The sequence below is a fragment of the Macrotis lagotis genome, chromosome 2 (genome assembly GCF_037893015.1).
Source record: "Macrotis lagotis isolate mMagLag1 chromosome 2, bilby.v1.9.chrom.fasta, whole genome shotgun sequence".
NCBI classification, from domain to species: Eukaryota; Metazoa; Chordata; class Mammalia; order Peramelemorphia; family Peramelidae; genus Macrotis; species Macrotis lagotis.
Genome location: NC_133659.1, coordinates 254019119 through 254046546, shown reverse-complemented (window position 1 = coordinate 254046546; position 27428 = coordinate 254019119). Strand labels below are relative to the sequence as shown.

The 27428-nt window shown below is 42.8% G+C and overlaps 3 protein-coding genes across 9 annotated transcripts in view; 1 reads left to right on the top strand and 2 right to left on the bottom strand.

Moving 5' to 3' along the window:
• The window catches only part of CSAD (cysteine sulfinic acid decarboxylase), a 35272-nt gene extending 32229 nt beyond the window's left edge, over window positions 1–3043 (bottom strand). For 2 of the 3 annotated variants that reach the window (XR_012476112.1, XM_074225827.1), the window contains exon 1: window positions 2855–3043. The gene's annotated coding sequence lies outside the window, so the exon portion shown is untranslated. The remainder of the gene's footprint in view (window positions 1–2854) is intronic. The other variant, XM_074225823.1, reaches the window with a different exon arrangement.
• LOC141514757 (zinc finger protein 740-like) lies at window positions 2729–27364 on the top strand. Of its 3 annotated transcripts, none has more exons than XM_074225833.1 (8): window positions 2732–2961; window positions 5814–6147; window positions 8566–8692; window positions 18776–18925; window positions 19379–19465; window positions 20418–20541; window positions 20931–21049; window positions 21634–27364. In XM_074225833.1, the coding sequence occupies exons 4-8, from the start codon at window positions 18842–18844 to the stop codon at window positions 21721–21723; spliced, it is 504 nt and encodes a 167-aa protein (XP_074081934.1). In that variant the 5' UTR covers window positions 2732–2961; window positions 5814–6147; window positions 8566–8692; window positions 18776–18841; the 3' UTR covers window positions 21724–27364. The 3 variants fall into 3 exon arrangements, with proteins under 3 accessions (XP_074081931.1, XP_074081934.1, XP_074081932.1); XM_074225831.1 differs by having other exon boundaries at window positions 8520–8692; XM_074225830.1 differs by lacking the exon at window positions 8566–8692 and having other exon boundaries at window positions 2729–2961.
• LOC141514754 (integrin beta-7-like) overlaps window positions 24703–27428 on the bottom strand; it is a 25125-nt gene continuing 22399 nt past the window's right edge. For 2 of the 3 annotated variants that reach the window (XM_074225821.1, XM_074225822.1), the window contains exons 11-15: window positions 27150–27373; window positions 26750–26966; window positions 26363–26571; window positions 25950–26110; window positions 24704–25634 (exon numbers count right to left, since the gene is read on the bottom strand). In XM_074225821.1, the coding sequence (XP_074081922.1) occupies window positions 25557–25634; window positions 25950–26110; window positions 26363–26571; window positions 26750–26966; window positions 27150–27373 (889 nt within the window). In that variant the 3' untranslated portion in view covers window positions 24704–25556. Of the gene's footprint in view, window positions 25635–25949; window positions 26111–26362; window positions 26572–26749; window positions 26967–27149; window positions 27374–27428 lie in introns of all 3 variants that reach the window. The other variant, XM_074225820.1, reaches the window with a different exon arrangement.

The following is a 27428-nucleotide window of genomic DNA, read 5'->3' as shown; positions in this document are numbered from 1 at the left end:
ACAGAATTAAGAATGTCCTTTGCCATCTTACTATTTTGCTACCATTTGAAAAAGTAAATCACAGATATATTGATCCATATTTTGGAGCAACTTGAGTTATGTATCTTGCTTCTGGTAAGTGCAAAAATGAGATCTCAAAATTAGTAAGTATAGAGTATGTTTCAAATTGTATACTTACTAATTTTGAGATCTCATTTTTGCACAAAAGGGAGAATGTGTGAAAGCATATTAAAAACCTTTTAAGTTTCTCTAGAAATAGTGAGAAATTTTTCCAGAAGAAAACTGTTTTCAGACTTTTCTCTTTAGGAAAGTCAAAAGAACAAAGATCTTCCTGTGAAGTGGAGTGTCACAACCAAATCTGACTTTTTTCTTCCCTCCCACCTGGGGTGCCTGGTGCCATGATCCACATGAGGACATTGTATTCTTTTTTGAATTTATAAGTACTTAAGTGAATGGAGCAGAAAGGAATAGAATACTTCCAGAATGTTAGCTCAAAACTATATTTTAACATATTATGATTGCTATGTCAAATCAACTTGGGGCCAAGAACTTTAACAGAAGACATGGAAATCTGTCATTTCTGGACTTCTTTTTCTCCAAACTAGAAAAAGCTTAGATATATTGCTGTTCAGTTGTTTTAATTGTATCTGACTTTTCAAGATCACATTTGGAATATTCTTGGCAGAAATCCCAAAATGGTTTGTCATTTACTTCTCTAGCTCATTTTTTACAGATGAGAAAACTGAGACAGAGTTAAGAGACTTACCCAGGATCACACAACTAGTAAGCATCTAAGGCCAGATTTGAACTCACAAAGATAAGTTTTCCAGATCTAGGACAAGCATTCTATATCCCCTATTAAATTCAATAAAATTGATTCTGGTAAGCATGAAGGAAAAAAAAAACACTAGCAGCTTGGAAGTGGAGGAATGGGAAGATGAAGATGACCAAAGAAATCTCATGTAGAAGACAATGTTTGGAAACTGAGGGTTTTAAAAGGAGGGAGAGCAGTTCAGGCATAAAGGATAACTTAGTGGGGAGTACATGTTAAGAACAGTAAGAAGTAAGATGTAACAACTACTGCCCCCTTTGGCAGTCTGGTGGTGAAGCCTATGAAATCCCTTCTCAGAGAAAAATGTGTTTTTCAAAGTCACAAAATATTACAAAGGAAACCAAGTATATTGAAATAGTTATCAATCATTAGTGATTAGAGAAATGCAAATTAAAACAACTCTGAAGTACCAGTTCACACCAATCACATTGGCCAATAAGATAAAAAAGGAACATAGTCAATGTGGAGAGGAATGTGGGAAAACTGGGACACTAATGCACTTTTTTGTGGAATTCTGAACTGAACCAAACATTCTGGAGAGCAATTTGAAACTACTCCCAAAGGACAATAAAATACCCTTTGATCCAGCGATACAATTACTAGGTCTGTATCCCAAAGAGATCATAAGGAAGGGGGGAAAGACCCAAATATAGAAAAATATTTATAGCATGTCTCTTTGTAGTGGCAAAAAAAACGGAGATTGAAGAACATTCATCAATTGGGAAATGGCTGAACAAGCTGTGGTATATGAATGTTATGGAGTACTATTGTTCTTTAAGAAATCATGAGTGAGGTGGACTTTGGAAAAAGCATGGAAAGACTGAATGAACACTACAGGAGAACACTGTATACATTAACAGCAACACTGTATGATGATCAACTATGATGGACTTAGTTCTCAGCAATTCAATAATTACAAACAATTCTGAAAGACTTGTGATGGAAAACACAATCCATACCCAGAGAAGGAACTATGGAGTCTGAATGTAGATCAAAGCATACTATTTTCTATTAAAAATTTTTGTTTTATGTTTTCTTTTTTTACCTTCTTATAGCTTTTTTGTTCCCGTTTGATCTGACTCATCTTTCACAACATGACTAATATGGAAATATATTTAACAGTAATATATGTATAATATATCAGATTGCTGGCTTTCAGGGGGAGGGAGAGAAGGAAAGGAGGAAGAAAAATATAAAACTCGAAATCTTGCAAAAAGGTGAATATTGACAACTATCTTGGCATGTAGTTGGAAATAATAAATTTAAATTTAAAAAACTCCCAGGCCAAAAAAAAAATGGATTTCAAAATTCTAATAAGTTCACAGACCCAAGGTTAAGCAATCCTAGGTCTTCTGCTTCAAGAGAACAGGGGAAACAAGAGCTGGTCACAGAATGTTGAGAGTCAAAAGACACACTGCAGGTGATCCAGTCTAATCACTTCATGAGCAGAAATTTCCTTGATATGTAATCTTTGACAAGTGGTCACCCAGCCTCAACTTTTGAAACTTGGGAGGGGGAGGTGGAAAGAAGGCAGCCCTTTCGTTTTCCCCTTCTGTGTTTAAGCGCTAGCTATCACATTGAGAACAATGAAGGATTCTGGAACCGGGATTATCAAGAAGAACTAGGAGAAAAAGAATCTCGGATGCAAAGAGAAGGACAGGCAGATTCTAGAACTGCGTCCCATCAATCTTTAAAAGCCCTTTCCGCTACCCATTTTGGTGGCCTGCTCCCTTGGCCCCGCCCCGCCCGGTGTCCACGTGACCCACCCAAGTGCCCTTTACCAAGATGGCTGCTGGGATAAGCCCCTTCTTCTTCTGCGCGTGTGCACTCCCGCCCCAATCCATTAGTCCCGCCTCCCAGGCTGCACCTCTACCCCTACAGCTTTCTTTCCCTCCCGCTTTCTCTCTCCTACCCGAGTCGGCTGGGCCCGGAAGTGGATGCCACCGCTCGACGGAGAGGACGAGGGGGAGGGGGAAAGTGCTTCCGGGGAAACGGGCCCCGGGCTGGTGTTTGTAAACTTGCCTCGGTCCCTGCGGGGGCAACGGCAGCGGCGGGGCTGGCACCGGAGAGTGAGCACCGGGGGAGGGGTTCTCCCGTACGGGAACACTGCTGGAGGCTGCGCCCGGCAGGTAAGAGCCCGTGCCGGGGAGCAAACCGCGACCCAGGCAGACGTCTGCGCCTCAGGCCCCTTGGCAGGCCGCGGGGGAGAAGCGCGGGCGCGTGCGAGCGCGAAGCAGGCGGGGGAGGAGGAGGAGCGGCGGCGGCGGCGGCGGCGGCGGCAGCGGACGGCCCCGCGCGCGCGCACTTCTCTTTTCTCCCCACCCCCTCCCGACACCCTACACCCCGGGCCCGGCCAATCCTGCCCGAGCGCGCGCGCTCGGCCTCGACTCCGGGCCGGGGCGGGGGGGGGGAGCCTCGGGCGCGAGCACGCAGCCCGGCCGCTGTCCTCCGTTCTCGCGGCCCCGCGCCCGGCCGCCGGCCGAGTGTCCGCGCACCCCCGCGGCCCGGCCCGGCCCGCACCCACGTGGGGCCCTCCCGCGGCTCGGCCCCCGCTTCCTGCTCCCCGCGCGCCTCGCCTACCTACCGGCGCTGCTTGGAAACTTTTCCCGGGCGCCGCGGCGGCCGCTGCCGGGCTCCCTCGGCCCTCCCTGGGTCCGGCCTCCCCAGCCGCGGGGCTTTGTTCCTGCCGGCGGCAGGGGCGAACCCCGCTCCCGCTGCCCAGGGTCCCCCCGACGCGGAGGAGCCCCGCACCCACCACTCGGCATCTGTCAGGAGTTGCGGATGGAATGCCTTGTTCCGGGCCTCCCACCTTGGATTATCAAACTCTACTTTGCATGCTAGGAGAGAGCGGGATCATGGGCCCCAGCTTAAAAAATATCGTAGGACCTTTAGTCGCCGCAAGCTATGTCTTTTTTTCCTCCTTTTCACACCAAACTTAGGGAGAGGGCTATATTTCTGTCCATACTTCCTCCCCCCGTCTCTTCTCAGCCCCTTGCAATATGGCTTCTTAGCCTCATCCCTCCTTTGAAGTCCCTCCAAAGGCACCCGGGACTACTAAGTTGCCAAAACCTTTTTAGTTCTCTTCTTTCTTGCATTCCTTGTGACATTTACTTTGTGAACACCCCGGGTTTGGGGATACTTCCTAACCCTTCTGTCATCCCATTGCTCTTCTCCATTGTCTTCACTCACTTCTGAAACTTCCTTGTTCATTTATTTCTATGCAGATGACGCCATCCATGGCTATTTTCATCTTGGTACCATCTTTTTAATTGTATATAGTCTTATGGATTTCTCAAACTCAGTTGAAGTGAGGAAAAACACTTACTGTCCCTGGACCTGTTTGTTTTTTCATCTGTAAAGTGAAGAGCTGGGCAAGATGGGCTTTGAGGTCCTTTCCATCTCTAGATCTATGTCTCTTGTCCAAAATAAAGTTCATTTCTTGTCCCTTCTCCCTGACAATCTGGTCCCCTTCTTAACTACTCCATTTCTGTCACCCAATTTATTTTTACTTTTACTTTGTAAGGCAGATGGAGTTAAGTAGCTTACCCAAGGCCACATAGCTAGGTAATTAAGTGTCTGAGGCCAGATTTGAACTCAGGTACTCCTGACTCCAGGCTAGGTGCTCTATCCACTGTGTCACCTAGCCACCCCGTCACCCAATTTAAATGACTTAAGTCATCTCCAGTTGTTTGCCACATCTTGTGAATTCTACCTACTTCTCTGCATTTCTTAGTTCTGACCCCCCCCCCCCCACTAATATGACCAGTGAGCACCCTCCTAAAGACCCATCACCTTGGAGCTACCTCCTCTGGATTCCTGATTGCTCTCTGATCCCTCCCATCCAAACCATTCTTCAAACTGCTGTCAAAATGATAGTCTTAAGCAGAGATCTGACCCTTCGCATATTCTTATTCAAAAAACTCCAGGATAGGAGTTCATAATCTGTGTGTGTATGTGTTTGTGTGTTTTGTTTATGGACCCCTTTCCTGAAGTCCATTGACTCCTTAGAATAATGTTGAATGCATAAAATAGAGTATTTACGAAAGAAACCATCTGTATTGAAATAAAGATGTAATTTCTTTCCATCTAAGTTCATAGACCCCTGACCCCTTTCCATGAATCCCAGGTGGAGAAATCCTACACCCTGGTTCCTTGTTGCTTCTACAATAAAATGTAGACTCCTCTGTCTGTCATTTAAATCCCTTTTCCAATCTGGCTCCAAGCTACCCTCTCCAGACTTGTCTATACCTTACTCCTCTCATTTACTCCTGCACTCTCCAGGCAGGACAGACTAGCCCATGTGCTGTTCCTCACACACAATATCCATCTACTGCTTTCATGTCTTTGCATAGACTGACACCCTGACCTGGAATTCTCTCCATTTTTTTCCTTTTTTGTGGGGGTGGAGGAATTCTACAAGGTGATTAGGTTAAATGACTTGCCCAAGGTTACACAGCTAAATATTCTCTCCCTTTTTAACTCCACTTTGTAAAACTTTTTAGCATTTTTCATTACTCAGTTCATGGGCTCCCTCCCACCGGAAACCTTTCATAAATACCTCCAACAGTTGTGGCCAACTCTGTCCCCCTAAAAATTACTTTCTTATTTTCTATCTACTTCTATGTTATTTTCCACAATTGTCTCTGCTTCTTGAATGTAGAATCTTTTATAGATTTACATTCCTAGCAGCCAGAACAGTGCATGTTAGGGATTTGAATAAATATTTGTTAGTTGATATTCTGGCAGTTAAGTTTTGGTTCCTAGTTGTTGCATTTAATTGTTTTTTGAACAGGTAACTTCTCTGGGCTTCAGTTTCCTGATCTATAAAATTCAGAAGTTGGATTTCCAAACTCCCTTTCAGCTCTCTAATGATCAACTTAATATGACTCGACTATGTGAACTTTGTAAAATAACTCATAAAATAATTTCACCCCATAATGTCAATTGTTTCTTAGCATTAACACTTGTCTCATTTTTCTAGTTTCAGGTTTCTGAGACAGATTCAAAGCTACCTCCTGAGACTTGAGCTGGACACCGGGCAGATTTTCATTCTATTCTGAGGACAGGCAGGAATCCTTCAGAAAACAGCTGAGGTTAAAGAGCCCAATTGTTGGGGCATCTTCTTCTCTTTGGAGGGTACCAAGTTCCAGCGGCAGTCCAAGGCTTCTCAGTATGGCAGCAAGGGTATACAGAGGACATGGAATGAGGAAGCCCCAGTGAAATGTTGATAGTTCCCTCTGAATACACACTAACCAAAGGAATAAGAAACTCTTGAACTGTTGTACCGAATAAGTGAAGTGGGCGACATGGCTCAGGTAAGACGGTCTAAAGCGCTCCTAAATCTATGCCATGCCAGACTATAGGCTCAGTGCTTTGGTCTCAGGCATCTGTTGTTGATGAGCCAAATGCTGTACGGACACAAGGGAGAGTTAGAGAAATATTTCCTTACCAGAACAATACATTGAACTGGTAAAATATCTCAATCTTCTCCTGAAGACTGTCCAGCTCTCTGCAACCTCAACTATGAGGATGTAGATGCCTTAAGAGTATGGGGATGGGAAGGGTGATGAGAAGGGGTCCATTTTTTTTTAAAGTTAAAAATTTTTAAGCAAAGCTTTTTCTACCATACAAGCAAAAATTTGCCATGGACTTATGGCTAGAAGTTGGGAATTGCTGGCCTAGAGAAAGGAAGAGAGGCAATCTATAGTCTTTACCTTCACTGAGCTCCCAGTCAAAGCAAATAAGGCACATGCCCCAGACACAGCAGTAAGGCTTAGAAAGTAACACATAGATTAGTGCAGATAAAGGCATAAACTGTGTACTTGCCTACTAAGGAAAGTAAAAGTGTGATCAGGGAATTATAGTGAAGGAGTAGGAAACAATACCAAATATAAGAGAATTTTATGTACTTCCTCAGAAAATATCTTACCATGTGAGCTTTGGCAGAGTTTTTTAAACTTTGGTTTCTTCATCTGTAAAATGGGAATGACAATAACTAAGAAGACCTGTAGTATCTATCTCATGGAATCATTGTAAAGATGAAGTGAGATATACATGTAAAGGGAACTTGTAATTGTCAGCCATCATTGTTGATAACAGTCTAGTAACATTAACAAGGGAATGCTTCCAGGAAGGGAGTATAGCTTTAGATAGGATTTTAATAGTAAAGGATTCATTCTCAAATAATTTTGATTTTTCCATATACCCTGCTCTCCTGGCCAGGTGGTATACAAGGGTACAGTCCTCAAAGAGCACCCTGCTTCAGCCACCTGTCCCTGCCCTTACTAGGTAAAACTTGTCTTCAGTTTTGAGCAATATGGATTTCCATTTACTGCAAGGAGGACCTTGGCAATTTTAGCATCTCTTTAATCCATTAACTTTTGGGGATTGGGGGGGGGGTTGTATTTGTGGGCAATGGGGTTAAGTGACTTGCTCATGTATCAAGTTCCGGAAGTCAGATTTGAACTCTTGACTCCAGGACCAGTACTCTAACAACTGTGCCATCTTAGCTGTCCCTAGCCCATCAACTTTGATGAAGCAGAATAATCTTTACAATTGTCCAGACAGCTCTAGTTTCTTATATGAGTTCTTGAACCTTCCTTAATAAAGTAGTTAGACCCTATTTTAAAAAAATATCAAATAATAAGGGTCTTCAGAGGTTTTTACTAGTCATGTACCTTCTTTAGTCACTAATAAGTGCCCCTGCTAGCCTGTGAGAGTATTTCACTTAGCTGCCGACCACCCCACCAGGGTCTCTTCTATCTCTAAATCTCTTAGGTGTTCAAATCCTTGCAGTTACAGTTTGCCCTGAAAGGCATATGTTCTATGGAAATGATGATGTGCTAATGAAGTTGCTAAAAGCCCACATTCAGGGAGATGAAAATTGTTGACAGTGTCAAAACTTAATTCTCAGCAAGCCTCAGTCCTCTACCTCCTACTTGGACTTAGGTCCTTAATATGCACACTGGAGTGTGGAAGCCACAATTGAATTTAATGCTAACTTTCTTTCTTGGACAAGAATTTTCAAGGTCACTCTCTCTCTCTTTTTTGGAAGTGGGGAGGGGGGAGTGGAAGGAAGGGGGGAGAGGAGGGAGACAATTAGAGTTGTCATTTGCCCAGGGTCACACAATTAGTAAATGTCTGAGACAGAGTTGAACTCAGGTCCTCCTGATTCAGAGCTGGTGCTCTATCCACTGCATCATCTGGCTGCCCCTCAAAACCTCTCTTAATCTCCCTTCAAATTTTATTGTACCTATTGTTGAATATTAGGAGCAAGTCTCCAAGCAGTGTTGTCTAGAAGTCTACTGACTTGTCTTCTAATTATCCCTTGCTCCTAAACTAATTTGGGCAGCTAGCTGGTGTAGTGGATAGAGCAACAGAGCTTGGAATCAGGAAGACTCATTTTCATGAGTCTCAAATCCTGCCTCAGACACATATTAAGATGTTTGACCCTGGGCAAGTCACTTCACCCCGTTGGCCTCTGTTTCCTCATCTATAAAATGAACTGGAGAAGAAAATGACCAACCACTCCAGTGATCTTTGCCAAGAATTTGACCCAAATGGAGTCACGAGGAGTCGGCTACAACTGACATAACTGAACAACAAAAACCTAAACTAATTACTAAATCTAAGTAAGGACTTAATATGTAATAATTCTTTTATTGCTTCTCTGTCCCCTAAAATTCAGTGTGTTCTCTGAAGATTTTTGTTTGTGTTGTCCGCTTTGAATGAAGTCATTCTTAGACGATAGGTTTTCCTCTACAAATTTTGGTCGGAGCTGTCTTGATCTTGGGCTGACCTTGGAGTCAACAGGGCCTAGGTTCCAGAGCACATCTCTTGACATGGACAGGGTGGCCACATGTGAGTTTCTAAACCTTAATGTACTCAGCCATAAAAGGGGGGTTTGGGGAGGGAGGGTAATGATACTACATAAGGATTGTTGTGAGTACCCAGTGAATTAATAATCTATGCCAAACTCCAAAGTACTATCTGAAAAAGTCTGTTTTTATCATTAACAAATGAAAAACAATGAGCCAAGGAGAATCTTAGTCAAATGTTAGCAACATATTTCAATAATTTCATAGTAATAACCATAATAATGTTAAAATGTATAAAAGTAAAAACAGTTATAATCAGGAAAAGGTAACATGAAGGCAGAGATGGAGATGTTATAATTTATTTTCTTATTCTCCTGTTCTCCCATTCCTGCCTATTATGCATCCTATCAAACACCTCTATTTATGTACCAAATCTCACATTAGACTAAACATTGGGCATAAACAGTTTCAACAGTCACAAATATCAAATACAGAAATAAAAATTATAATCAAGTAGCATAATATGGGGAATGAAAAAAAGATAATAGAATAGTAACAAATTCTTCCCTACTGTTATTCTGAAATTGGTGTTCTTCATGATTCCTGAATCTCTGAGAAACAGGTTGCAAAATCTGTCCCAACCTGTTGATAATTCTCTAGCTCTTGGAACCTGAACTTGTGTGGGTATATATGTTTAATTTACAGAATTATATTTTAATATCATTGTTTTCTTTGTAATCCTATATATTTTATTTTATATACTTAGAAATAGTATTCTGAAAAGGGATCTTTAGATTTCACCAAACTATCAGATGGGTTCATACCACAAAAAAAAGTTAAGAATTCTAGATAAACTCTTCACAGGTATTATTTTATTTTGTTTTGTTTAGTTTTTGCAAGGCAGTGGGGTTAAGTGGCTTGCCCAAAGCCACACAGCTAGATAATATTAAGTGTCTGAGGCCAGATTTGAACTCAGGTGCTCCTGACTCCAGGGCCGGTGCTCTATTCACTGGGCCACCTAGCCGCCCCATTTTTGGAGCTTTTTTTTTTTTTTTACATAGGTACATCCACTGTAGCCACAGACCTGATAATTTTTCACTCTAATGATATAGTTAAACTTACAACACATGCTTAATAAATACTTGTTGATCAGTGGGTTGTCCTTAAGCAAAATTGCTCTCTGTGTCTTCATTATTCTCAGAGATGACGTACAACATACCTGTTCTATCAGTAGAGTCACAATGTGACTTCTTTAAATCTACCAGCAAGAATAACATTAGGGGCAGCTAGGTGGCCCAGTGGATATAACACCGGCCCTGGAGTCAGGAGCACCTGAGTTCAAATCCGGCCTCAGACACATAATAATTACCTAGCTGTGTGGCCTTGCGCAAGCCACTTAACCCCATTGCCTTGCAAAAAGAAAAAAGAAAAACATTAAAACCCTTTTTTCAGCATCTGCATGAATGAGGTACCATTTTCTACTGCACACACACCTTCCTTGGTAACAGTAATCCTGTATGACCATGATGATAATAATAACTCACATTTTTGTAGCACGTTAGGATTTTTGAAGCACCTCCTAATAATATAGGTAGTACAGGAAATCTTAAATGAGAATGAGAAAACTGAGACTCACTGATCAGCCCAAGGTTACAATCTTATCCATCTCAGCAGGACTTGAATCCTGGTTTCACCTGACTGTCCAGTACTCTTTATTTTTCATTCTAAGTATTTTCATTCTAAAGCAGAAAAACCAAATAGAATCCTAAATAATGAAATAGTTGAATTAAAATCTTATGGGTACCTATCCAATTATGCTTTAACATTATCCAAGTTCATACTTTATCAGAATTCCAGTTAAACTAAAATGTAAAACATAGTTTAAGATGGAACACATAATGGCAATTGCCAAATATATTCTCATAGTTCAGATACCCCAGGATCTCTTGTAATGAGAGACCCTTCGTACAGACAAACCCATGTCATCATTGCAAAAACTGATCCTATTAATATAGTTTTCACTACAGTAGACTTAGGCTATAATACCTTATTTTTATCTGTCCAGAAATTGTTAGTTCAGATTTTATGATCCAAAAATCAATTTACTACTAATAAAAGCTAGAGAAACCATTCCTAATTCCAAGTCAGTCCTTTTTTTCATTCTGACTCTAGAGTGCAAGGATATCTAGAAGAGTTCCTTTGCTCCAATTCACTCCCTCCTGTTCCAAAAAAAAAAAAGGCTAATACTTTGCCAAAATAAATTAATACCTAATATACCAGATACAAAAGTTTAAATGGTAGACTTATACACACAGACACATGCAGATTTTATCACTGAACAATAAAAACCTTTCAAAGCAAATAAGTTAGTACACATCCTTCCCTGCTTTGCAGATATGGAAAACTGCAGGACTGGGCAACGCTTGTTTACTGTTTGATGAAGTCTACATTGGTTAGTTTTGATGAACTAGACTTTTTTCCCCCACCTCCCACTTTTTTTTTTAAACAAAGGGGTGGCACTCTGGCTAAGGGAGGGAAGAGGGATGTTTTTGGTAGGAAGACAGTACGACAATAAACGATAGCAATGATTTTTAAATGGTGTGATTGAAATAGGATAGGGTTAGGAAATGGACTTCTGTGATGTCATTGGTGTAAGGAACTTCTAGATAAGGAAACATCATCTGTCAATCCTTCCCTGCCACAGGCCATCTTAGAGAGTTCCCTAGAGGGCCAAGAGGGGTGAATTCCAAGGCCAGTATGAGTCAGAGGAGGGGCTTGAACCTGGCTTGTCCAAACCTAAATCTCATGCCTCTTAGGATGGAAATACCAAAAAGAAATAATTTTTTTTCCAAATGGTAGAAGGAAGTTGTAATGAGTAAAAAGAGGAATGAGAGGGGTAAATTTGCCTGAGGGAGGTTCTGAGTTCATTAGAAAAATAGAAACGTTGATGCTCCAATATGATGACTAGCCAGTTTTTTCAAATATTCCTGAGTTTCGCAGTCTGTTTAATAAAAGTCATATCACTAGGCAAGATCTTTTAAGAGATACATGTATAAGGTTCCAGTTTCCATTTTAGATTCCAGGTAGTTCACAGGGGAACCACAATTTTCATAATCACACACACACACACACACACATACAATTCCAATTGTCTCTCTACTAATCAGTCAGCAAACTTGTTCAGACCCTGTGCCAAGCCCTGAGAAAAACACAAAGATTCAGTCTCCCCTCAAGGACTGTACAGGTAATATACTGCATACTCTGAGAAGGGCAGCTAGGTGGTGCAGTGGATAGTGCAGTTAGGTGGAAGTTTGAATCCAGCCTCAGAGACTTAACTTCCTAACTGATCTTGGGCAAGTCACTCAACCCTGATTGCCTCACATCCAGGGTCACCACGAATCATCCTGATTCATATCTGGCCACTGGACCCAGATGACTCTGGAGGAGGCAATAAGGCTGGTAACTTAGCACAGCACCCCCTCACTCAAATCCAGTTTATGTGTTTGTCATAGCATCATCTCCCTGATGTGGTGATCTTCTTCAAAAATGAAGGACAAACATTATTCTGAAAACAACAAATGTTAACTGTCCTATTTCCTACTCACCACCCTTATATCTCACTAGCTCATTCAAGCTTCTGAATCCAAAGAGGGTGCCTAGTCAAAATACCATTCTTGCTGACAAGATGTGACAACTTACAGAGGGGACTGTTGTTTTTCAGCCTCTTTTGGATGAGAGTGTGATTAAATTGATGATATATCTTCAGTGTTCCCTATGTCACTCATAATTTCCCTTATATTGCTTTAAAATCTTTTCAATTTCTCTTCAAACCTCTTGTGGTTTCCCCTCACCATCTGTTCAACTGAGTACCCTGCCTCATTCTTCACAAGAAAAATTAAAATCATTCAGAAGAGCCTCTTCTCCCTCATTTCACAACCCTTAGATGTCTTCTCTTCTTCCTCCCCCCCCCCAACATGAAGAAATGGTCCTCCTTGCAAGGGCAAATACTTCTACATGCAAGAGGGACTCCATTCTATCTTATCCTCTACAGTTGATTAACACTTCTATCATTCTCTCTCTCGTCTTCTATCTACTAACTGTATCTGGCCTGCAAACATTCTCTTGATTTTCACATTCTTTTAAAAAAATAAAAGAATCTCCTTCCTTTCTTGACTAAGCATCTTAAAAAGGCTGTCCACAATCAGTACCTTTACTTCCTCTCCTCTTATCTCTGCTGTCTGGATTTAGTCACTAGTGATCACTTAATTGCCAACTCTAATGGCTTTTTCTAGAATCTAGATCATCATCCTTTATGGGCTTCTGAAATTTTTGACACTTTTCAATCACTCTTTATTGATCCTTGTTGATTCTCCCTCGTAATTTTTTTTTAATTTTTATTTAAGGTAATGGGGTTAAGTGACTTGCCCAAGGTCACACAATTAGGTAAATTATCAAGTGTCTGAGGCCAAATTTGAACTCAGGTCCTCCTGACTCCAGGGTATGTGCTCTATCCACTGTCACCACCAAGCCGCACCACTACCACCACCACCCCCATCTTTTTGATGGCTACTTCATAATTTCTTTTGGGGGTTTTTTTTTTTAGGTTTTTTACGAGGCAAATGGGGTTAAGTGGCTTGCCCAAGGCCAGACAGCTAGGTAATCATTAAGTGTCTGAGACCAGATTTGAACCCAGGTACTTCTGACTCCAAGGCCGGTGCTTTATCTACTACGCCACCTAGCCACCCCCTCATAATTTCTTTTGCAGTATCTTCTTCCAGGTCACACCTACTAATGAATGTTTTCCAAAGTTCTTTCCTGAGTCCTTTTCTCTTTTTCTTCTATACATGATCTCAAACTTTTTCACAGTGGTACAAATAATTTGGCAGCACACCTGTAGCAAAATCCTCTAAAATTATCATTTTAATGCTTAATAACAAACCACATAAATTTCTTTTTTTTTTTTTTTTTTTAGGATTTTGCAAGGCAAATGGGGTTAAGTGGCTTGCCGAAGGCCACACAGTTAAGTAATTATTGTCTGAGGCCGGATTTGAACTCAGGTCTTCCTGACTCCAGGGCCAGTGCATAAATTTCGTTTTTTTAAAATCTGGTATATTTCAGGGTTCTTTGCTGCAGTTAGAGGAATGTTGCTCTATACTATCTCAATTGATCTCATCTGCTCCTGCAGTCAGTTGTCATCTCCACTCAGATGACTCTTCCCAGCCCCACCTTCTCTCCTAACTTTCTCTGTTGTGTATCTTGAATTGAATGTCCTATAGACATCTCAAGTTAACATATCCAGAATAAAACTCATTATCCTTCCTCCCAAGCCCACTTTTTATCTTCATTACTATTATTTCTCTATTATAATAATGTGTTATTGATTACTGTCGAAGGCACCACCATCTTGTCATCATCTACTCCTGGCTATGACCCATTGCCTACATCCAAGAGGATGTCAAATCTCTGTCTTCTCTACCTTCACAATATGGCCACCTACATCTCCTTCTCTCCCCTTGATCAGCCACCAACCCAACACAGGCCGTCACACTTGAAACACTGTCACCAGACCCTCTGACAAGATTGTCCACCTCCTCCAGGGGAGCCACCAATGTGGTCTTCCCAAAGGACAAACCTTGACTCTCCTAGTTCCCTCTTATCTTTCTTTGCTTGTAAAGCTCTTAGTCATATGACCCCTTCTCCCTTTCCCAGCTTTAAAGGAGGGCTTAGGTTTGGGCTCTGTCTGTTTTTGATTTCCAGCATTTGGCACAATGCTATCCTTGCACATACTAAGTGGTTGTTAACTGGTTGCTTTTTGACTCTGCTTCTCTTTTTCTCTTCAGTCTTGTTGTACTGACCTGCTTTATGGTCTTTGAACAATACTCCACGTCTGAATTCATGCCTTTTCTCTGTCTGCTCCATATGGGGAATGTTCCTGGCCTTGACTCTGCCTCCTGATTTCCTTCGTCTTTCCTCACCATCTTACCTGCCCAAGGCATTTCCATGACTTTTCTAATGTTACTACCTCTCTCACATCTACCTCTTTTTCACTATTCACATAGTCTACATTAGTTCAGATCCTTGTTGTCTCTCACCTGGACTTCGGCAGTAGCCCTCTGGTCATCTTACTACCCCAAGAAAATTTCTGCTCCAATCCAGCCTCCACATGGCTACCAAATTACTTTTCTTCTGCAGCTGACTTTGTCAATCCCTTGATCAGTAAATTCCAGTGCCTCTCTGTTACCTCTAAGATAAAATATTAATTCATTGGTTGACCTTTTAACCCTTCACAACTTGATCCTAGCTGACCTTTCTACATCACTCCTTTTCATGCATTCAGTGTTCCAGCCAAACTGACCTTGCTGTCCCTCACACATCATAATCATTTTTCATCTTTGTCCTTTCAAAATGACCATCCTCCCATATCTGGAATGCACTTCCTCATCTCTTTGAATCCCTAGTCATTTGCTTATATCCCCTTCTGAAGGAGGCTCTTTTGATTCATGCCTCATCTCTTTAAATTATCAATGCACAATGTATCTTTGTATATACATATCATATAATACATGTAATAGATTGCCTGCATATGTACTTCACACACATGGTGTGTTGCTTCAATAGAATATACACTCCTTGAAGCTGTTTTATTCTTGTTACACTTTGTGCCTTCGGAATAGGCATCTATTAAATGTTGACTAATTTGTTGGTTGAAAGCATAGGAAAGGGGCAGCTAGATGGCACAGTGGATAGAGCACTGGCCCTGGAGTCAGAAAAAAAAAGCATAGGAAAGCCCACTTTGTCATGGTACTCAAGTGGAGACTCTTTTGCTAATAACCCTCTGATAGAACAAAAGCCTCAGCATTACAAGGAGCTTGTCTTTTCTCTACAGTGTTGTTGGCCCTGAGTTAGCACTTGTATTACCATTCTATTATGCCTTTGGTCTCTTTACAAGAAGAAAATATCATATGCATATCTACCTAGAAGTAGGAAGGCTTACATAACCTTTTCTTCCTTTTCTTCACTCTTTTTGGGAGAAATTTGTCCTGGGCTTAACATCATATCTTGAGTGTTTTCCTTACCTACTTCTACCCAGGTGCCTTCCCCTTCCGTGCTACCTCAGAACACACTATCATATCTCATTTACTGAGTTTCTTCTGCTAGGATAACTTTGAGAGATCACCCAGCTTTCAGTCCTCAAAAAAACTATTTGTCCATTCCATATTTACAGTGTAATAATTAGCCGTTTATTTTAGGTGGCACAGTACATTGTGAGTTCAAAACTACTCACACTAGCTGTGTGATCCTAGGCAGATTACTTGATCTCTGTCTGACTTGTTCTTTATTTCTTCTTTTTGTTTTTGTGGGGCAGTGGGGTTTAAGTGACTTGCTTCAAGTAAGAATTAAGTGTCTGAGGCTGGATTTGAACTCAGGTCTTCTTGACTCCAGGGCTGGTGCTCTCTCTACTCTACCACCTAGCTTCCCCCATTGATTTCTATTTCTATGAAATGGGGGAGGGTGATAATAATAGCATCTACCAGGGCAGCTAAGTGGCACAGTGGATAAAATGCTCTCCCTGGAGCCAGGAGGACCCGACAGATCCAGTCTCAGATACTTGATTCTTGCTATGTGATCTTGGGCAAGTCACTTAACCTCATTGTCTTGCAAAAACCAAAAAAGAAAAAATAATAATAGTATCCACCTCTCAAGGATGGTTGTGAGAATAAAACAAAATAATATTTGTAAGGTACTTTGCAAACCTTAAAATGCTGTGTAAATACTAGCTGTTTTTATTGGCTTCATGGACTTAACCAATCCATATTGGAGATTATAGTGGAAACAAAATAGGACACTTGCTTCAACCCTCCTTTATAGCTGAGAAACCATATGGTTTTTAGTCCCCTAATTTGGGGAATGATGAAGGTATTACGTTGTGATATCTGGATATCTACCTTTATGAACAATATTCAGTCAAGTACAATTTTCATAAAGCCAGCCTTCAGATTCTCACTTGTAATTCTATTAGCATAGGAGGACTCTCAGTTTAATGGGGAAAATGAGGTGGTCTTCCAAAAAAAGCACATGTACAATAAATAGATACATATATAGTCTGTCATTCTCCAGAATCTTGTTTTGGTTTGGATATGATGTTACTCTTTGTTCTCAAAGGTTGAGCTAACTATAAACTCTAGTGGGTTCTACTCATTGGGAAAGGCTTTAAGTGATAAATTATAGATTATCTGTCTGTTATCTTTTTCCAGGCTGCAGAGGAATTATTAATGTTTTTGGCCATAGCAGCTCTTAAGTTAGAGAAGATTTGAAATGCATCAATAGAGAGTATCTCACTGAGATTCCCCAACTCCTTGATGTATACAGAAATGGGAGGAAGATGGGTTGGAATCGATTTCTTGCTTAGTAAATAGAAGTTTTGTCTAGTGAAGAATGGCATTAGCAGTGTAGACTGGGCAGAGCAGATGAAATGCCTTGGGTACTGTGAGAAGACATGAAGGTAGCAAAAGGTGATGATTCCCTGTGAACAGATCAATATTAGGATAGATCTATCAGCAGAAGTGGCACCGTGGATGGGCTTGGAGTCAGGAGACATGAGTTCCATGTGACCTCAGACTATGAGTTGTGTGACCCTGGGCAAGTTGCTTAACCTGTTTGCCTCAGTTTGCTGAACTTCAAAATGGGGGTGATAATAGCCCCCACTTCCCAGGATTGTGGTGAGGATGAAGATCAAATAAATTGCTTGGCCCAGGGCCTGACATAGGAAATGGGGCTTATTCCCTTCATAATAATCTCAAAGTAGAAAATAAATACTTGCTGATAGGCTCAAATTGAATATAATCAAAAGTCATTAGTAGGGACCTTGAAGATTGTCTAGTCTAACCACATCATTGAAGTCTTAGATATATATAAGTAACTTAGTCAAGATCTGTCATCTTAGGGTTAGAGAGAAAGAGCCCAGAACTTGGGATGAGGAGACCAGAGAAAAGTGATTGCACTCTTAACCCCCCACCCCCACCCCAACTCACTGTTTTCATCTGACAGATGGGACTAAAAGTACTTTTGCACTGTCAACTTCACAATATTGTGAGGAAGGTGCTTTGTGAACCTGAATATAGTCTGGAATAAAGCAGTTCTAAATTATTACTGATCTGACAGTTCTCAGGGAGACCAGGTCTTTTTCTGACAGTTGATATGGAAAACTTCCCTGGGGCAGAATTCTTATCCCATTTTTCTCTTCTTCCACAATCCTTTCCCTTTCCAATTCAGCAGAAATCTGAACTTTAGCCCTATCAGCCACATCTTTGAGACTGGAGATGACTCAAGGACTGAGCAAGATCTATCAAGACTACTCTGAATAGGGTTAAACTCAGCTTCAGGGTAATCCCATATCTAAACTGAAACCAAACCAACCTAGAATATAAAGTATTTGCAAATAAGTCATTTCTCAGGGGTCTATATGCCCAGTCTCAAATTCTCCTTAGTTTCTTTTATGATAACAACAATAATAATAAAATTCTTGCCAGTGCCAGGCACTATACTAGGTAAGCACTTTAACAATTATCTCATTTGATCCTCACAACAACCCTGGGAGTTGGGGCCTTATTATTATTATTATTATTATTATTATCATTATTATTATTATTATTATACCCATTTAAAAATGAGAAAATCGAGACAAACAGAGGTTAAATGGCTCACCCAGAGTCAATACAGCCTAGGAAGCATCTAAGACCAGATTTGGACTCTTCTGACTCCAGGTCCAGAGCTCTATTCCACTATGCCATTTGCTTGTCCCCTTTTATTTTAAGCAAAATAAAAGATCAGTTTTCAAAGCAAACAAGAAACAAGTACATTAGAGTAAATGATTCCTAGTAGGATCGGTCAGGATCCATCAGTAAGCATAAGAAAAACAAACTATCTGAGGCAGGAAAATTTAAGCTATATAGCTGTAATTAAAGAGTAGTAAAGATAGCATTTGTTGATGTTGGGAAAGAGGAAAGCCTTTGTTCAGAATAGAAGTTGTCTTGTGCAGAGCAGGGGACCAGTTATGTGGGTGAGGGAACATCACCAAGATTAGTTGAACTTGTCAAGTCATCTGACCTCTCTTCTCCCAATCTAGGCGAGTCTCCTAGCCTGTGAGGGCCTTGCAGGTGTGAGTTTGGTCCCCACGGCAGCCAGCAAGAAGATGATGCTGAGCCAGATTGCCAGCAAACAGGCAGAGAACGGGGAGCGAACGGGCAACCCAGAGGTGCTGAGGTGCTCAGGCCAGGTACAGCACTGCGAGTTGAGTGACCTGGGTTTTCCGCAGAAAACTCTGGGCTTTTGTTCAGCCAGATAGGGAGATGTCCCTTCCTTTTCTCGGTGCCACCAGCTCCCATTGATTGTTCCGGGCTTGGGGAAATGGGCTTTTTTTTTTTTTTTTTTTTTTTTTTTTTTTTTTTGACATCTGAGGGAGGGTCTTTTCCCTACCTCTAACCTTTGAATGCCACAGCTGGAGTTGTGAAAGGATAAGAACAGAGGTTCCCATGAGGCCACACTCTCTGATCTTTGGGGTTGGGAAGAGGGAGGAGATCATCACATATGACTCATTTTTGAGCTGATCAAATTAATGTCTATATGTGTGTGTCTGAAAATAGTGAGAACCTCTTTTCTTATCCTGTCTCTTTACCATTTTTATCTCTATGGAGTAGATCGAAGCTTTAATCTTGTGTTTAATTAAAAGGGCCACCGAAAGGATGGAGAAAAGTCACGAAACCGAAAAGATGATAGTGCTGCAACTGAAACTCCTCCACCAAAAAAAGTTAAAAAGGCAGGTAATGGGGCAGGCATCCTTGGGGTTGAGAGATCCCCTTCACCCTTCCACTTTGTTAGGATCTTACCTGAAATATAAATCATCTCAAAACCAGTGGACAAGTAAGGTGAGACTTGTAAGATCTGGTTTCAATCTCTGCACTGCTATGTATTGATGGGCTACCTTGACCAAGCCACCTCAACCCTCAGAGCCCTAATTTGCTCTTAAGTAAAATGGGAGTAAATGAGTAGAGAGTGCAGAGAAGAATGGAAGGAACACTAAACTTGGGAGTCAGAAAACCAAAGGTAGAGATCTGATTCCTTCAGGGTCATGATGAGGCAAATTTGGAAACTCTCTGGGCTTGTTTCCTTATCAGTAAAATGGAGACAGTGTTGGCACTATTATTAGTCACTGAAAAGTTGTAAGTGTGCATAGAAAGAAGGTGATTTTTTGTCAGAATTCCCTTTAGCAAGGTCCACACTCCCCACTCCCCCTCAAAAAATATTTAACAGACCTCCCAGGTTCCTGTGAGGATAGTGTTTTCTGAAGCTTAAAGCAGAATTTAAATAGCTAGGATAATATATAATTAGAGAGAATGAATATAAAAGGCTTTGTTCAAATTGTTCTTTAAACTCTATAGATTGCTGTTATTGCTATTGTTATTTTGTATCTGACCTGGATTAATCAAGACGAGGAGGAGGTGGTAGAATATAGAAATCTTTAGGAGAGGTACAGACTTGACTTCTCTCAGACCATCTCAAGTGTTCTGGATTTGTGAAGATAAATCATTTTGCCTTCATCTCCAAATTTAGATTGTCCTGACTCAGTGATGGAGGAAAAAAGACTCACTTTTGTATACGCAGAAAGAAATTGAAGAAAGCAACTACTGGGGGTGCTACAGTAGAAGAGGGTTTTCTAGGAATAGGCAGACATTACCCCTAAGGTAACATGCCTGATTATCATTCCCTAGATGGTGGTTGTGGAGCAGAATGGTTCTTTTCAAGTAAAGAGCCAAAAAAACTTTATTTGTGAGCAGTGTTTTGGAGCCTTTAGAAGTAGTTATCACCTCAAGAGGCACATCCTCATTCACACAGGTAAGCCTGGAGAAAAAAAATAATCACTAACATACATTAGGGGGTGTGTGTGTGGGGAGGTGTCTGTCCATCCCTATAATAGTTAAGTCAAAACAGAGTCTCTGCTCCCATCCCCCAGGGACTTCATTTTATAAAAGAAAGGTTGGAAACTGCAGGTGGGGTTGGGGGGGGAAGATGTGGGGATGGGATGTAGTTCACACCTGAACCCAGGGGTCTTTAGGAAGAGGGTCTTCCATCTCTCCACACCCCACAGAATGCCTCTCAGGTTTTACAGAGTAGGGCTACAGTGAAGCAATCAGTGCAAAGTTAAAGGGGAAGCTCAGGAATATCCCTAGGATGAGGGTCTCTATCATAACTGACTTTGTTCATCTCTTCTCTTCTGGGCTCAGGGGAGAAGCCATTTGAATGTGATGTATGTGATATGCGATTCATTCAGAAATACCATCTGGAGCGCCACAAACGTGTGCATAGTGGGGAGAAACCCTACCAGTGTGAACGATGTCAGCAGGTACCACCCCAGTCTCCACATGCACCATCAACACATCAGTATATATCTGTATACTCCTCAAGATTGTTCCCTATTTGCTATAAGAGCTTGACTCCTTCACCAGACATCCTCCTATCTCCCTCACCCAAGATGAGATTAGCATCACAAAATGACCTAAATTAGATCTTTTTAGAATTCCTCTTCTTACATAAGGATGTTATTACTGTCCACTCCTTCCTGGTGCTGACCAGTGACAGAACTGAAGCAGAGTTTGTGGCAGTGGTACCTTTTGTCTAGTCCTACTTGACGTTTTTGGGGAGAAGTCATTTTAATTGCTACGTTCCTCTGTGCAGAGGCTTGAAATGGTATTAGAGGAATATAGAGAAGGAGTAGGAGCACATGCTATCAGACATTTCTCAATGTAATGGGAAATTTAGAACCCCAGACTGAGACATATAAACAAGGGAAGGATCATCAAAACACAGATGTATGGGTCAGATCAGGATGGAATCATGGAAGGTACCTGGGTCTGGAAAAGATTGGACCCAGCCAGCTGGCTCTTCAATATTCTTATGAGTTTACCCTCTCTTTTTTTTCCTTCTCAGAGCTTTTCCCGGACAGATCGTTTGCTCAGACACAAACGGATGTGCCAAGGGTGTCACTCCAAAACCCTTGATGGGCAATTTTCCCTCTAGGCATGGGGTCCAGGGTGGTGGGAAGGATCAGAAGAGCTTGCTGAAGATGCTGCCCCCTCTAGTTCTGATGGTGCCACCACCTGCCAAACCTCCACATGCCTCTTCTTTCTTCTCTTCATGGAGGAGGGGACCAGGAGAGTCAGAGACCTAACCTACATCAGGGGACAGGGCACCAGAGCCACAGCCCTGTAAATAATCTGAGATTTTGGTGGCTGGAGGGGTTTCTCCAGCAATTCCTGGGAGGGTTGACCAATCTCTGAACCCTTGATTAAGCCATGGAAAGGGACTCAAGATACAGGACCAAGACAGAAGAGCAGATCACACAGCCATGAACTCCACATGGGAGTGGAAACTGGGAAGGGGTGTATGTGAATGTGTGTGCGTGTGTATGTATAGCTATACATATATATGTAAGTGTGTATACATATATATGCATGTGTGCATATATACGCATATATATATATATTGAATCCAAAATCGATTTCACCAGATGAACTATGGACCTAGATAATGGGAAGGTGTAGTGCCCCAGGGCAAAGCAGGGATCGAGATTGTCCTGGTCATCCCCCACAGGTGGCATTCTGGTTGCATTTTGCCTTCAGCGTTTATATGCCCGGTACCTCATCTTTAAGGCGGGTGGGGAGCAGAGGTCACCAGCCAGCAGCTGAATTTACCAAGGCACAGGCTATGGTCCCTGAGAGGCAGGGGGCAGTTGGACACAGGCAAGAATGGATGGTTATCTCCTTTTCCCCAGGGGAACAGCAAAGAGTTGTGCCCATGTGTGTTAAAGCAGTGTGTGTATGACACAAATAACTTGATGGGGCTGGCTCGAGTGCCTTTTTGGAGGAAGCTATGGAAAGAGGCCAGGGGATCACCACCACCACCACCCCTTCTTAGGGATTTTGAGGGTGGTTTCCATGTAGCCTGATTTTCTGATTGCTTTCCCCTGTTGCCACTAAAGTGAAGTCAAATAAAAGCAGATGAGTGGAAGTTCTGGGTGCCAAAAAGTGGATCAGCCCTCTTAGGAGTTTAGCTAGCTGCTCTGTCAAGATTAAACTTGAGCTGGGTCACAACCTGCTGAAGAAGTAAATGAGACTGGAGTCTGCCTTGTAGCTCACTCCTGAAGAGGGAAAGGGAGCATCTCCCCCATGTACCTGCCCACCTTGAGTCTATCACTGTATTGGGATGGAGATGGCTGCTTCCTTGAAAGGAGAGAATCTTATTCCCTTCTTAATGGACAGAGAAGGGGGGCTGGTTGTAATGACTGAAGGAGCTTGTGTGGACTTGATTTTAATGAGTACTCTAATTCCCATGTCCACATGTTCCATGCCCCAGAGTTTGCTCAGTTATGGTGTTTAATTGTGTGTGCAGTACCTGTGTGGATGATATGGAATATATGGTAAGGGCAAATTGAGCCAAGCACCTCCTCCCGAACTCAAAAGGTTCTTGGGAAACTGAGTAGTATCTCGGTGATTTCAGGGGATTTGTATATTGAGGATTTTGTTATTTAACAAACTGAAGACTCTGGCATTTCTGGCCTAAGCTGAGAGTTAGGGATTCCTGAACAGTGGCAATTTGGAATGAAATTATTCCTTCCCTTATGGCAGAAGGTGTAAGGGATCTTTTGGGAGTTGCAGCAGTGTCTCTATTCCCTATCTCCCATCTTAGTCTGGGGAAGTTGGGTCAGTTACCTGTGTCTTGTGCGTAGGGTAGGATAGTAGGAGGTGAGGACTAGAAGAGAGCAGCGCTGGAAGAGTTTGTGTTTCCTTTAGTCCTTAAACTTGGTGAGCAGGGAATATGGCAGCAACCTGGTGGTGACTCCCTATGGATAAGCAGTGGAAGCCAGAGAAAGGAAGGAATCCTGCTTGTCTGAAGGGAGCATATTCAGTTAAGTCATTAAGGGATCCTTGGCTTTCCAACTCTGCTCTGGTAGTGTTTGAGACTGCTTAGTCTTCCAGCAGTTTTAATTTCACACCCATTACCCTGGTCTGAATTCTATGCATTCCCCTCCCCTGTGCAGTGAATGATTCCTGGGAGGGGAAGTCTTGATAAATGGCAGCCAGCTTCCTGGGTATCTGGGAGAGTGAGCCCCGGTTGCTAACATCTAGGATTTTCCTAAATGTCAACAATGGAGTCTTATGAGAAGCATGGATGGATTTAGAAAGATAGATCACAAACAGCTCTTAAAAACCGGGAAGGCTTCTTCCCACCCCACCCCCTTGCCTTGCAATGCTAATTTGGGGGGGTATGGGGGTGAGGAAAAGCGTGGGAAATCATGTGAATGGGTTATGTGCTGAGGTGTTCTAAGACAGACTGCTTTTTCAGCTTTTGCCAGAGTAGCCAAAGGAATGGGAGGAAGCTAATGAGTGTAATAAGGGACCAGGCCAGGACAACTCGCAGCCATCACTGGCATGGAAGGGGAGCCTGTGGCTAATTCTGTTGCAAAGGGTGCTAAGATTTAGAGGAAAGGGTGGGTGGATGGAAAGAGGAGTGCTGCACACCTGCCCACCCAAGCCTAGGAGCCTCACCTAATGGACAAAACCACAGAAGATTGCAAGGACTCCTGGATTGAATCCTCACCACCCTCCTCTGCTGTAGCTACCACAGCTGGGAGGAAGGGAAGATGAGCCAGTTTATAGGGGAGCTGCTACTTCAATGTAGCATTTACCCAAATTCCTAGATCTCCAGTCCCTACCCTTTTTTGTCCACCCCAGCGTCTGAGGGTCATAGAGACCCCCTCACCAGCCCACAGCGGCTGTTTAGCTACTGATAATGCCCCTTGGCATTGGCCAAGGGTAGTCTCCCTGGCCCCTGTTCCCAACTCCCTCTTCCCACTATCCTACACAGACCTTGGAGCTTTTATTTTCATCATCCCCTTCACCCTCTCACCCTCCCCCCTTTTTTTTAATACACTTATTTTGCTATTGGGGGGGCGGGAAGGGAGTAACAGATGGACAAGAAATTTTAAATGGTAGTTTTTATAAGATGTTATAAACTTGTATCTTTTTACCATTCAAAGTGCAGTGTATGTTCCTTTGTGACATATTTAGAATATTTAAATAAAATGGGGGTTTTCTACAGTGTCTGCCTTTCCTGGAGAGGGATCCATTCAAATTCCTTTTATCACCACAGGTTGGGGAAGGAGAATTTGGCATCCCCACTTGTGTCCTTGTTTTTCACCCTATCATGCTCCCCCTGCCTAAAGGTTTTTTTGGGTTTTTTTTTTTTGCAAGGCAAACAGGGTTAAGTGGCTTGCCCAAGGCCACACAGCTAGGTAATTATTAAGTGTCTGAGACCAGATTTGAACCCAGGTACTCCTGACTCCAGGGCCGGTGCTTTATCCAGTATGCCACCTAGCTGCCTCTGCCTATAGGTTTAAAGGCAACATTACCTGTTAGATAATGCTGCCCTCTGCTATAGAGGAATAATGGGGTAGAAATGGTAGGACTGAGCAGGGGTGCAAAGATCCCTAAAATCTAAACTAGCTAGCAAGAAGAAATCAAATCTTGCAGAACCAGGCAAAACACAAAACTACATGCTATCTTGTTGGGCTGTCTCTAGTAGCATCAATACAATAGCTATAGTTGTGGAAGGGCTCTGTTAGGGGAATAAGAAGGGTTTTGTCCTGAACTTCCTCCTCCCTCCGATTGTTGGGTAGAAATAGCCCACTCTAGAAGAGATGAGGTAGCAGGAACCCTCTCTGAGGTGCCCCTCTCAGCTTTGCTATTGTAAGGGAAATAAGGGTGGGAAGCAAGCACTAAAAAGACTACAGAGTCAGCTTTAAGAAGGGGCCTGTTGCTGTTAGATGAGAGGCCAAAATCCTGAGTAGCTGCTTACTGCGAACTCTCTCTCTTCTGGAATTGAGGATTTACGATGGTGGTGATGGCACTCTTGTAGAGTGGGTTTTCATCCTAGGGGAAATGAGAAGATAGTAAATAGGTTGAGAGTATCAGAAAGTAATGTGGGGACGATTCTGCTTCCCTAGACCTAAGGTTCCCCTTAGGCTTCACCTCAGATTCCAACAAGACAAAGAGAAAGCACAAGGTTAAAGAACAATGGGATGAGAAATAGAATCATGGAATCAGCAAGAGGATGCTTTAGTGAAGCAAGGACATGAGCAGTGAGGAAGCAGGTGTCCTGTGGAGGCCAATGACCTACCCAGAAGTGATACAGATAAGGAGAGGATCTGGGGCAGAAATATCAAAATGGTGCAAAGAACACCTCACCTGGTTCCAATTGAGAAGTTTCCTTTCCTTTTCAAAGCGGCTGTACTCTCTTCGGTCATAGATTTCCACAGTGAGTCGATAGGCCAGAACAAGCACCAACCCCACTGCCACGATGCCTCCTGTACAACCTAGCACAATGACCTTGGTGTAATCTGCTCCTTCTGAAAAGCACAAGAATGGTTACTAAGGGAGTCTGAGGAGGTCGAAAAGCCTCTCTAAGGAGGATTTTGCCTCTAACCTGTGCCCATGAGCACCTCCTATGCTCAAAATCTTAGATCCACACAAAAGACTGAGCCCTCTTGTGGTGTACACATCCTGGACTCCCCAAAATGTCTCTCTGCTCACCACCACAGCCTTCATTATGGCCCCACATTCCCCCACTTCTATCCCCTGGTGCTTCCACCCACACTCACTCTCTGGAGGTCTCACTCGCAGCACGACTCTGTCCTCGTTCTCACTCTCCACCAGAAAGAAGAGCAGCTGGTTGTCCACAGTTCTCTCCTTGCACCAACCATCATCCAGCAGAGACATCACGCTCACCGTTATGTTGGCATGGGCACAGGCCAGGCTACAGTTGCTGGCCAGTGGCCCTGTCTTGAAGGCCCCACATTCAGCACAGTCTCTGTCCCACCAATGCTAAGAATCACTCACTGACATTCCCCAATAGCCCCCTCCCAAGACCCACCCAATTGGATTCAGTACACCTAATGGAATGCCTTGGGCTTCCCTTTGTGTTGCTTGGGCCCCAACTATTTGGACTTCCTCCTTGGCTTCCCCAAACCCCAGCACCCACTCTTCACCTGTGCTTCTCACATGGTGTCTTGCAGCCTGGGCACTGATCACATAGGGTACCATAATAACCCTCCAGGCACTGGCATTGGTTACAGCGACAAGAGCCATTTCCATTACAGAACCCTTTTGGGCTGATACACCTGCTTGTATCCTTGCTGCATTCACAGGCTTGGCCTGTATGGTTGGCATCACAGTAGCAGACTCCACAGCGGCACTGACCAAAGCCTGTAGTGGGACAAGAGAAGAAAATGGGTAGAAATTGAGAATCCTCTCCCCTTGTAGGCAAGTATCCTGTTGCTAAAGTCATTGGACTCCCCTGGGTATTCATCTGAGCTGTCCTGCTTACCCAGAATCTCCTGGGTCCCCTTCTCAAGACAGGATTCACCTCCTTAAAGCCTTCCCAGGTACCTGCACAAAGGATGCCTTCATGCCGTTCACAGCTGACATCATCACACTCGCAGAAATACCCCGAGCTCTGTCCACTGCAGCTGCATCGTCCACATTGGCACTGACCCTTCCCACTGCAAAGGGGTCCTGTCCCATTGGGTGCCCGGCATCCAGATTCAAAATCTGGTGATGACAATTCTACCTCTGAACATTCACAGAGTCGACCAACACGACCTGGAGCACAACTGGGGAGTAGGGTGGGGTGGGAGGACAAGGGGTAGGGAGAATAATGTTTGGTGA